Genomic DNA, 12,798 nt, shown 5'->3' on the forward strand with positions numbered 1-12,798 from the left:
TACTTAAATGTAATCCTTTGAGTAGTGAGTTCTAAAGTGCCTCATCTGTTGTGGCTTGAGTAATTATCCCTGTGGTAATTGCTGCTCCTGAAAGTGGCTGGCAAATCCCTGGAGCCCCTAAGAAAGGCAGAGCAGGGGGTCACCACCTGCTGTCCTTGCCTGCAGATACCACTCCTGCAGCTCCTATTGACCAGCAATGGGAAACCGTGGCCAGTAGAAGCTGTGGGCTCAGTGTCTATGGATGAAGGCAGCACATGATGCCATGGAGCCACTGCTGGATATGCCAGATGCTTTCAGAAGTAGCTCAGGGCCAGGGCAGAAGTAAGCATGCCTTAACCCCACTGCTCCATCACCCAGAACTGACTCAGTTAAATGGTGCCCAGCCAGAGCCAATTTCCTGAACCCCTGTTCTAGCCCTGAACCTCCTCCTACACCTAACCTCCTGCACTAAATACGAGTCCCCCCGCACCCAAATTCCTTCCCAAAACTTGTACCCTGAACTCCCTCCTGTACCACAATCCCCCACCTTGGGCTAAGGCCCGAGCCACTCCCACACTCCAAATTCCTTGGCCCAAGACCAGAGCCTGCACCCCAATTCCCTACACCAGCCTGGTAGAATTGAGTGAGGATGGGGGAAGAAGGAAGAGGGAGGGAGCAGGGTAAGGCCTTGGAGAAAGGGGTGGAGCAGGGACAAGGTCTCAAAGAAGGGGTGGAAAGGAAGCAGAGCAAGGGTATTTGGGTTTGAGGTAGATCTTAGGTGCACTTGAATTGAAAAAGTGCTCTTGTGGTTAAAAAGGTTGGAAACCACTGCTCTAGCCCATCCCTAGGACAGATTGACTTGTTTGTGGAAGTAGGGGGTGGAGTAGTGCTCAAACAGGAAATCCTGGCTCAATCTACAGTGCAGACATACCCTGGGGGCATATGGGCCCAGGTTTCCCAGGCTAATAATTGCAGGGTAGAGTGCCCAGCTCAGGTTTTAGCCCAGGCTCTGAGATCTTGGGGCTCAGAGCCCAGGCTGTAGACAAACATCAGCCCTGCTGTGTAAGCCAGGTGCTGGCTGACTGGTGCCCTGAGCCTCCATGTGGTTGGCGGTTACCCCAGTGAAGAGGCTCCATGAGTGACTTGCCCAGGGACACCAGGGAAGCCTGTAGCAGAGTCAGGAACAGCAAACTCAGAGCTCCTGGGTTCCAGTTAAGTGCTCCCGTTCCCCCCTTTGCAGCCCCCTTGGTTTAACCCCCCCCCCCTTTCCTGCTCTCCCCCCGCCCCCCGGAGGGCTGCTCTCCCCCTCTCAGCCGGGTAGCAGCGCCGCGCTGAGGAGGCACCCTAGTAACTGGCCGGGGGTGGGGCCGGGCGGCGGCGGCGGCGGAGCATGGAAAAGGGAGGGGTGCCGGCTGGGGGGTGCTGCAGCGCCCCCTCTCGGCACTCCCCAGCCCGTCCCGGGCAGCCGCGAATGGCCCTTCGCTCGCGAGCCCCTTTGTGTGAAACACACTCGGAGCCGCGACTCTGGAAGCGGCGCACACGGGGTCCCTCTCCTCCTCCCGGCGAGCTGCGCGGGGCAGCCATTCCAGGGCCAGCCCAGCGCCTCCACTCCCCCCCACCTCCAGGGTGTGCAGTGGACGAGCTTGCCCCCTTCCCCACTCCTCAAGGTGGAGAAACAACCCCCTCCCCCTGCGCCCAACACTCTCACTGCTAGAGATTAAAAAAGAAAGAGACAGAGAGGAAAAGAAACAACTCCGAGAATCCAATACAGAGCGAAATCTACACCCTGGGGTAGCGAGCAGTGCATGTGTGTGCAGGGAAAACAATACTCCAAGTTACCTGCCCTGCTCTAGGAGAAGGAGGGTTTGCTGTGGTTCTCTTGCAGGCATCTGCAGACTGGTGCTTTTTTGGAAGAGTTTTTTTTTTCTTTCTTTCTTTACAAACCACCAACGGATGTGAGGCAGGGAAGGTGTTTCTTTTTCTCCTAAACTCAGGCACCTCTTGCTGATTCTTCTCAACCTGCTTGGTTTTGCTTTTTGTTTTTGTCTTTTCTGTTGTTTTTTTTTTTTTTTTTGCACGAACGCTAGCTCGAAAAAAAAAGAAAGAAAGAAAGAAAAGAAAGAGGAGAGGAGTTTGCTTGATGTTTTAGTGAAATGGACGTAAGATTTTATTCACCACCTCCACCACCACAGCCTGCGGCCACTCCTGACACCCCTTGCCTGGGACCTTCTCCCTGCCTGGACCCCTACTACTGCAACAAGGTGACTTGCGTTTTGTTTTGTTTCAGGTGCTTTATCTGGGGGGTTGTTTTGCTGTGAGTGAATGGGAGCTAAGTCTTGGCAGGCTGCATACTGACTTAACCACTCAAGCAAAAGCAGCACACCAAAGCCATTCTTGCGTGGTGGGTGTTGTTGGCGTGGGGGGGGGGAATGTTATATTTTAGGCAAATTCTGGGTGTTTTCCACATGCACCTCGATGATGCAGGAAAGTGAGAGCATTTTCTCTGGTTCCTCGCTTCTTGCTGGGAATCTCCCCGTGTGTGTGTGTATCTGTTTATCTATCTCGTGTGGAATGACTCTAAAATAAAATCCCAGAATAGTTTGGAGGCGGACGGGGTGTGTTGGGGAGTGGGGGAGGAGAATATTTTTCATAACATCGTCCCCAAACGGAAAGTCTCAGTAGTTATTCTTTCTGAGCCACAGTGTGGGAAAAGGATGTCCATGTGAGAATTTAAATGAACGGGCAAACTCTGTCTTCTGTTTCGCTCCCAAACAAACAAACACAAACTCTCTCGATTTGTTTTCCCCGAGTCAAAACATAATGGAAAGCTCTGTGTGAACCCTCCCGTTCATGTGTCAAAGCTCACGAAAAGCCTGTACTTAGCAATTTGTGATGACGGGACCACGCTTTTTATTTTGTGTACAGAATTAAATGGGTGGTGACAAGTTTGTTCTGCACAGAAGATCGACTTTGTTCTGGCTGTGCAACTGCGTTATTAATTCCTCTGTAACTTGATTAAATCACAGTAAATAGGGTTATGTCTCTAAAGAGAGAAGTTTACAAGAACCCGGCAGAAGGAGGAATTGCAAAGCAGGCTAGTGTGATTTACAAAAGACCCAAGCACAGGGTTTTCTTGTACTCTTTTTTGCTGCTGCGATCCTTTTGCCCACAAAGAAGAGATGAGGGATATTTTCATTATTACTGTGTCAGTGGCTGGAGTCAGCTGGTATTTTATGCACTGCACTTTCTCTGCTATTGTGGAATGGGCTTTGCCCATGAATAAAACGCTAGCAATAAGAAATAATCAGGAAGTCCAAGCCACCCAAAGCACTTCTTGAGCACACCCACGCCAGGGAAGAAATCTGGGAACAAGCATTTATAAGATTTGTTTAAACCTGTGTGTTTTAGGGTTCTGTTTAAAATCTGGCTTGGAAGGCTGTTGAGGCAGGCTACATACAGCATATGTTTTTGCAAAGCAAACTCTGCTGTTGCTAGTGTGTTAGTCAGCAAGGAGACTTGCTTGGTATTTCTTTAAGAGGGTTCTGTGCTTTCTTATTGCCACCCAGCCTTTGCAACACGCGCTCCGAGAAGGGGGAGAGATGGTTATTGCAAAGACTCTGTTTAACTCATTGAGAAAACACTACAGTGCTTTCTGCTTGTCCATTGTCATGGTGGGTTCACAATATATGTTAAAAAGATAGTTAAGGCTGTTCCCTTCGCTCTTGGCAATTGCGTAGACTCAGTGATAAAAAGAAACAAAGTCATATATAATGTTAGAATCAGTGTGTGCAGCATTACTATGAAGCCCTCCTCGTGGTGGTAGTCATTCACAACATAAAGGACCAAATTAATTCTTGGTGTAACTCTTTTATAGTCACTGGAGTTAGAGAACTCAGGGTTAAATTAGTCCCTTTGTGACTGCTGCCTAAAGAAGTTTTAAGAGATCCCAGAGGAAGTTTTTTTTTTTAAGCAATGTTTAAGTAACCACAGTTTACATTATATAAAATCAGGAGAAGTTTGGGAGAAGAGCGAACTTTGGACGATAGAATATGGGGAGAAAGAGAGAGCTGCATGCAAGAGAGTGTGTGTGTGGTACCTTTTAAGCATTCATAGTGATCATTATGCTACTGCTTTGGGCCTCTGACTTGCCATATAAAATATTTTTGGTATAATCTGTTATTGTAAATTTGTAACCTTAAAGTTCTGTTAAGTAGTGAAGAATGGGGAGAATTAATGACATATGCACCAAAGTGTCTGAAGACCCATTTGGCAATGAAACTGGACAAACGTTATTAAACCTATCAATGATTTAAAGCTTCAAAAAGAAGGTAATGACTTGAATACACATTTCACTCATCATTCTTGAGAAACTGGGCCAGATTTAATTTAAAAGTTAAATGCTTTGGAAAATCAGGAATTACTTTAATATATTAAATCATTTTCCAATTAAGTGCCTTAAATCATTTTTGGTTGGTTGCCCTGCAAATCGAATACATTAATTTAGAAAGTCGTTTTCAGATTTTTTTTTACTAGCTGGTTGAAGCTCCTTTTAAGTCATGCCATGTATGAAGGAGCAAACTGTTCTTTTTAAATGCAAATGAGGCACTCATTCTGTAGACAAGTTGTAACTCTTCTATTTAACTTAGGCAGGACTGATAATGGACTTAAAAAATGCACAGTCATAAGACACAATTTTTATGCTTGGAAAAGACTTATTAGGAATATTTCATATAAGATACCTTCTATAGCATGAACATGTCTCTATCAAACATCTTTGCCACTGATCATTGATTATATTAAATGGACTGAATAGGTTTGCTAGGCCCTTGAGAGGCATGCATTTACTGAACATTTCATTTTCCCCCTTTCCTCAGTCCCTCTACCCAGAATGATTAACCTTGCTGTGGAAACTTATCTGTCCTGCTGTAAACACATAGTTGCTTTAAAAATATTCAGATGTCACTCATTTTCATAAATGTGTTTTCAGTGTCTTGGAGGAGGTTTATATAACTTGCTTTCAGAAAGTTTGGTGGACTATTTACAGCTGATGTCTAAAGCAAAGGGTATCATTTTCTGAAGTGTGATGGATCCATATTCCAGAGTAGAATGATAGTCTAGTTTCATTTGATGTTGTTTACCTTGGGCTAAATCCTGAAATCCTCATTTAGAACAGGATCTGCTCTCTGACAAATCATGGAAGTTTTGCTTGGATAATGATTGAAGAGTTTGGATCCTTATCTGTAGGACTTTTTAGATAAAAATTAAAGATTTTTTGATTAACTTTATTCTGTGAAATGTTTACTGTAATTAAACTACTTTAGGTGGATTGCCCAAATAGTCAGGGACTCTAAAGTTTTATAATTAAACAGTTGACATATTTTTATTGATCATATAATTGTTTTAGGTATGTAATTATGCAGTCTACATATGCATATGTGGGTATTTATAGTCAGAATGAATCACTCCTGATTCCTTCTTAAAAGAAAATGCAATAATGTAGATCATGCAGCCCTATATTTCCCTTCAGCTGCATTTTTAGGGCAGTCTTTGTTTCCAAAGATTGCTTAGATCTTTGTTTTATAAATTTAGGCGTGAATGTTTAGAATGTTATTTGAACATTCCTCTATTTAGCATAAATGCATGCTATATTTTGCATATCTTGCTATGCAGACTTTTCCTTGTTTCTCTCACATAACCCATGGAAGGAAAAAAGTGAAAGAACAATGCAAACAATGTTGGTTATGGCAACTGTGTGAGGTATCTCTTATACAAACACACAAGAGTGGATGGTATGCTTCTGTATATAGGTCAGCCTTTAAAATAACATAGTGGACAGACAGATTTAGACTTGAGGTAATACTACTGTTCATCTCTTCAAACTTGAAGCATAACTGCATTTCAGACATTTATGGACTAATAAGAACAGTGTTTTCAATTGAAGTCTGTTTTAAGTAACATCCTATCTCTTAATTGAATTTAAATGTTACAAAAAGAAATTATGTTTGATATGAACACTATTTGAATTCAGTAGTAAAATATTGTCTGGGTTTTGTTCTATTTGAAGATATCTGATAATCAGTTTATACATATACCTATACAGCAATAATATTCCTCCTTCTTTTCTCAGAGTATTGCCATCTCCAAAGTCTCTTTCCACAGGTATTATAGGAACAGTTGAAGAAACATTTTCATGTTTTCAACTTTACTGTATTTCCATCTGTTAAGTATATGCTCACATAAGGATCAGTAATATAATTATATTTTGACACTGCTAATGACAGGGATGCTGATCTCTGCCAATACTAGGAGAGAAAATAATGGTCTTTACTGCTCCCAATGGTTAGCCTTGCAGAATTATGCACTGAATTGTAGTCTAGCTAGTTTAGAAATAAGAAGTCTACAACTCATCCATTCTGTATACACTGGTAGTTGTTAATGCAATGGAAAAATACAGCCTGATTAGAGAGAGAATGTAAGTAACTTAAAAAATGAGAGGAACCCCCTCCCCCAGTCAAAGACTAAACAAAATTTTAAAAAACCCTGTGTAATGATGAAGTGAAAAAACACAGGTAATATTTGTAAACAGATGTAAATTTTATTAGTGACTTGACTTCAGTGGACTGAAGTTCTTGAGTATGTTGGAATGTTTTACATTTTCAGGCCTAAGTATAATACAGATATTTCTTTCTTTACAAAATGTCTTATGAGTATAACTTTCCAAAGTTTACTTTGTTTGTTTCTGATGGTTCACCAGTCATACTTTTCTGTTCCTGATATTATGCTGGGAGCCCCAAGAAGAACTCTAAAATTAGAAGTGTATCAGTATTGTTGAGGGATTTTAGTATATCATGTAACATGGAGGATACTATTAAATCTTCATATTGCGTAAGGTGTGCTTTTTTCTTTCCCCTGAACAGCTTTGGTCACTAAGTGCATGCTGGTCATACTTAATATTTGTTAGTGGTTCTTGGAGAAAAGATTTAACCATCATGTTGGTGTTTTAATCAGTTGATTTTTACAAGCTTTGAAGCCTTGTAAGGGGTTACAGAGAAATGTCACATGTTAAGACGTTGAATGAACTTTTAGATTAGACCTTAGTATATAGTCCCAGGGATACAAGCAAACCTTAATTATTCCTGCTTAGATTCTAGTATTTTTGAAAGAATGTCCTGATTTTCATAGACTATAGGAAATATTGTATATGTGGGCTTTTGAGAAAACTTTCTACAACCAATACTGTATTTTAACATGATGATATTCATGATCATTCTAAATGTTCCTATTTTGTATTGCATTTTAAATGTTTGAAAAGTAACATTTTATTGTTCAATTAGAAAAATGGATTTCAGCAGTGCAACATTACCTTTTAAGGTAGCTGTCGTGAGGTCTATGGACAAAAAGCTAAAACAACACTTTTGGCTATGCAAAATTGGGAGTACAGTGTGTTCATTCAAATTAAAACATAGCTAATGTCACTAAGCCATCATAAAGACTAAGGGCTTGGACCTGTGAGAAAATGTGCACTCAGCTCTCATTGACTTCAGTGGGAGTTAAGGGTACTCAACACATTAACAGGGAGCTTGCTCAATGCAATTCCTAGAATTTGCAAAACTTTCCTTTTTTTCCCCTAAGTCAGGATTTTCCTTTACATAGTGTCACATGAAAATGGACAGTTTTTAGTCTTCCATTTTTATACTGTGCTTTTCAAATGAAGTGAATATTGTACTTGTGATAGGCAGTACACCAAAATTCCTAGAGACTGAAATCCCATATTGAGAGCAGACATGACAGATAGTGGGAGCAAAAGCTTTTCCCTGTGTTCTGGAAGTGTGACTCAATATAAACCTCTTGTAATGGTGAGAATCTTCAGGTCCATGCAGTATTTGGTCTGTGAAATGACAGGTCATTGTCAAATGGTGACAGTTAGTAGCAGTTAAATTTTTTTGTGTGAAGTGGACACATGCCCTATGAACACCTAGCATAGGGAGTAAACACTAAAATGCTCAGTTTAAATCTGGCCTAATCACTGTAAATATTTTGGTTGCATAGGTGCTGGTATTATACAACCTATGTGCCAATTTTCTATCCAAGGAGTAATTTCTCATTAAAAAAGACTGAGTTATAAACTGCTAAAAAATGTGGTTTATAATGGAAGTGCCAACAGACTGTTAATTATAGCAGCACTTCCATAATACTTTAAAACATGGAATTCACATTAACCTGAATGAGATTTTCTTGGTCATAACACTTTCCCCTACAGCATACCGTTTGAAAATGGTAACATGGTAATATACTATACTTAGATACTGATTGTGTAGCATCAGCAACAACAGTAACAAAATTGCCCTCCATAATGGTCAATGCTAAGAAGCAAAATTCTTTTCATCTTGGTTTTTCCGGGATAGGCTTTCTTCATTGTTGTTCTTTAAGCAATCTTACATTAGTAAGCCAAGAATTTGACTGAAAATAAGTGTTTAGCTTTTCATTTTCAGCTAAATCTTCAAAATTAAATTGTTTACTACAAAGGTCCATACTGTTCTTATTTTTAATATTCATGCTTATGGTATTCTCTCTCCTATGATCTTTTATACAGCATATTTTATTTTTAGTTTTTGTGTTTTACATCACTGTACTGATACATGTATCTAACCTTTCATTTGCAATATGCACATGTATCTAAACACTTCAGCTAAACACAGAAATGGAGTTTCTTTTGTAGTGCTTTTGTCTCCTAATGTTGTTAATAGATCTTTGTATGGTCTTAAAGGTTCCAGAGTAGATACTGCTTCTCAAATATTTCATATAACAAGAATATTCATAATGGGGCCCAGACCCGTGTTCATTGTTCAAGAACTCTGATTGAAATCAGAAAGTGATAACCTCTACACAAGGAAAGTAGTCAGATGGAGAAATGTGACGGATACCACATGCAGGTGAAAATCTGTTCAGTTACAGTTACTGGAAAGTGGATATATATTTCTTATTCCATTCTCTAACCAAACAGATCACTTATTTTAAAGAAAGCAAAATACAGAGAGTTAATATTTTCCTGTTGTAAAGCATACATAAATGGTTTACAGGTCATCTTTTTGGTTGAAATAGCATACAAATTTGTGTCTGTATACAACAGAAAATACTTGTTCCTTATGTGTATATCACATTTGTATCAGCTTGAAATAGTAATAAATAATACAAAGGCAGAAAATAATAGTAAAATGGGAAGATAACCTTTCAGAAAAGTGTATTTTTTTCATTTGGCAGATGCAGTTATGAACATTAGTCATAGAAACCTGCAGATAGTAGAAGCTTAATATCAAAGCTAATGATTTATTTTATGTTAATGACTTTCTGCTAGGCCATAAAAGACTGTTCATAATGGACTCTCAGTACTGTGTTCATTTGCTAAGGCTAATGGGATAATCCTTCCCAAAATTAAGCTTTTTGAAGTAAATTATGGTGTTACTTTTTCAAGTTAACTCTTGAAAATGTATTACAAAACTAATCTTTTAAGAACTACTTATAACATTAATATAAAAATATGTATTAAACAAATTTCTTCATTTAAGAACTACTTATAACATTAATATAAAAATATGTATTAAACAAATTTCTTCATTAACAGTTTTACTGAATGATGCTGGCAATGTTTCATTTATGTTCTATTTCTCAAGATTAATATTCATGAAGTGGAGTTGTTAAGTACTTTGATAGTTTGATCTTAGTCAAGTCAGGTCTTTGAGGCATAGCTGTTTTAGTAGATCGTACACATGGAACAGAAACCCCTTTCCTTAAGATTGCTAGCCAACAATACGCAAAACAGTAGCAAAACTCTTAGTTTTTCATTGGGAAGGTTTTAAAATCATGTTTACAATTAGTTATAGCCAACATATTTCAATAAGAGATAATTTGCCTACTAAAGTTCACATAATGTGCTAATCATGTCTAGTGGTTAATAAAGGCCTCCTATCTCACTCCCCTGATGGCTATAAAAGGCTATTATGTTCATGGCAGCAGTTCAGGTACAGCTGCTGTGTGTTAATAATGCATCATTGTCCCACTAATAAACACAGCAAAGGTCAGCACCCCCAACCACCTAAAACACCTATTCTCTTTCCAAAATATTTATTAACACCTTCTAAGCATTTATATTCATTTCAGTTAGTCAGATATCAGTTAATGGCACTCTAGAAACTTACATATTAAAGGTTTTGCAACCTAAGCTGGGTTGTGCAAAGATTAATAGATATTCATGTTAATCTTTCCTCATAGACATGTTTTTTTTTCCATTTTGACAATCTGTGGTTGCTTTAATTTAGTATTAGTAAAACTATGGTCACCTTTACAGTTAACTGGATGTGTTATGATGCCAGTTTCCCTCAGTTAGCTTAAGTTTGTACTCTGAAGAGAATCGTTTTTGCAGTAATCTGTACCTCTTAAAGAAAACATAATGAAGTATGAAAAAACGGTGTAATATATATGTACAAACACTCCCTCCCACCACATACTTTCTTTTGAGTTCATATATATGTTATGCTAGTGAACTATTTATTCTTACATTTCCTTTTTGGCATAAAATGTTGTATTCATAAAGGCCTTATAATGTATTTTCATCAGACAAAGAACATGTTCACATGGAATTTCCATTTTGCCAGGGAAACATGCAAATCAATAGACCCACACTTATCTGCATTAAAATTAGGTATACTGTAATTTATGAGCACAGTGCTATTGTATTTCTTTTGCCTAGCCTCGGATATTCTTTAAGGTAACCCTGGCCATATCTTCCCAGAGAGAAACAAAAGTATTAGCTGAACAAAATCTCATTTTCTCATCTTGTACTATTGTCTTGTTTTTTTTGTTACTCATTTTGAAAACCTTATGGTTTTTTCCTATATGATTTGTGGACATATGCTCAAAAGGAAGAGAAATTTAACTACATATTTGTCATCAAAAGAAATGGAAAAAGCTTAACTAGCTAAAGGGTTTCTATTTTGTGTAGTGTAGTTTACAATGATACATTTGTCATGCTTTAAATACATAATACATACTATAAAATATGTACTGGCACAGTTGTGATGTATGTAGTGTCTGGCTCCTCTGCTATTGTTTGTAGTCTTTACGGTTGTCATACGTTGTTCTTTGCACATCATACCCTTACAGCAAAATTTGACACAATTTCTAGCTTTCAGTCCTGCACCATTTTCACTGCACAATATACATGAGTTTGACAGGGTGGGTTGAGGATAACTCTGGCAAGCAATTGATATTTTGAAGTGGCAAGCGTTTCAGCAGCTGCTGCTTGTGAAAAAGGAATGATAAGATATACTGTATTGTTAGTTTCAGGCAAAGCATTAAGGTTTAAGCTCTGTAAAAATGTACACATTATTCGTCAGTGGTGAAGCAAGCCTTTTATGTTTTTTAGAGCTTAGCTCTCTGGTTGATGTGAACTAGAATGACATTGGTTTAATGGTCAGTAAATGAATAGGAGTACTTTGAATTTGAACTGCTGCCAATTTTGCACCAACAAAGAAACTGACAAAAGAAAGATTTTATGTGAAATGCAAAGCACGAGCAATTTTTTGGGGGGAGAGGGGCGGATGAATGGAAAAACCCAACAGAAATATTCTTAACACAATCTTGTAATGATACTGAAATTGTTAAAACACATCCTTTTTACATGGCTCATCAGCTATAAACCTACATCTAATGTTCTTTAAAACCTGTTGTATTCACATAGTATTTTAGAATATATTCATATGGATTTTACAGTGTGTTTTTTTTAAATACCACACTATGCCCTGAAGGCCTGTTGGCAGAACATCAGAGTTGTCCACTGCTGGAGTTCCCAAGTCTCTCTCTATCTGGTAGTGGGAAATTGTAGTTTAATCAGTTATGGCACCTTCAGTGTGTAACATTCATTAGTAAGGCAATTTGTCATGACTGTTAATAGTCAGGATGCATCTGCTCTCTCTTCAGTTAGAGAGCATGATAAGTAAGAAGGCAAATATTTCAATATCTGATATTAACTTGTTTCAGAATTGTAGTCCAAGGTTAGCTGCTCAAAATACACAGCAGCAGCAAATTATCAAACACAGTCTATTCATTTTTTACTGTGCCCTGCTTTTATAGTTTTATGACTTTAAAGTATACTAATGCTATTGTGAGGTATACTTTCTTTGATTAGGTATTAAACAGTAACTAAGTTATAGGCATGGCATCTTCATCGTTCATTTGAAAAGATTCTATGTGCGTTATATTTTCTAGAGAGCCTCCTTCATTAAAATATAAGGCATATACAGTACTTCTGAAATACTAAGTAATAGGTTCACATAAGTTGTGAATGTTTTATGTATTATTCTAGCTGGATCGTTTTGATACCTGGACAGTGATTGCCTAACTTTAATTTGTGCCCAGACACCTTTATCCACTGAGGCATAACAAACAGATCAAAAAAGTCCTTTTTCCTTAGTAAACTGCCTTGTTATCATTGTTCTAAACGTAAAAGGTTAAATTGTTTCTTATAGTCAAAGGTTAGTTTTTTCACATCTGAAAACTCTCATGTATTACATAATATCATAGCATAGCATACAAAAGCTTTTTGACATATTTTCATTTTTAATGAAAAACCCCAAAATGTTGAACATAATGATTTCTTTAGAAACTCAACCCAATCTTGGTAAAATCCATTCTTGCTAGTAACAAAAGCTGTTACTGTTTAAGTTCCTGTTCAGCAGTTAGTTGGTACGCTTCACTGAATGTTGTCAAAAAGGCTTTTCTCTTGATTGACAACCCCGTAGGAATGTGAATGGAGATTTTAAT

General features: G+C 38.3%; 1 protein-coding gene across 3 annotated transcripts in view; it reads left to right on the forward strand.

Moving 5' to 3' along the window:
- Positions 1 to 1,435: 1,435 nt before the first annotated feature.
- The window catches only part of TOX (thymocyte selection associated high mobility group box), a 293,213-nt gene continuing 281,850 nt past the window's right edge, over positions 1,436 to 12,798 (forward strand). Inside the window, exon 1 of one of the 3 annotated variants that reach the window (XM_089776251.1) lies at positions 1,436 to 2,240. In XM_089776251.1, coding sequence (XP_089632377.1) covers positions 2,133 to 2,240 — 108 coding nt within the window. In that variant the 5' untranslated portion in view covers positions 1,436 to 2,132. The remainder of the gene's footprint in view (positions 2,241 to 12,798) is intronic. The other 2 variants (XM_089776250.1, XM_006113629.5) reach the window with 2 other exon arrangements.

Source organism: Pelodiscus sinensis, chromosome 2 (assembly GCF_052426305.1).
Source record: "Pelodiscus sinensis isolate ZL-2025 chromosome 2, ASM5242630v1, whole genome shotgun sequence".
In the NCBI taxonomy this organism is placed as follows: Eukaryota; Metazoa; Chordata; order Testudines; family Trionychidae; genus Pelodiscus; species Pelodiscus sinensis.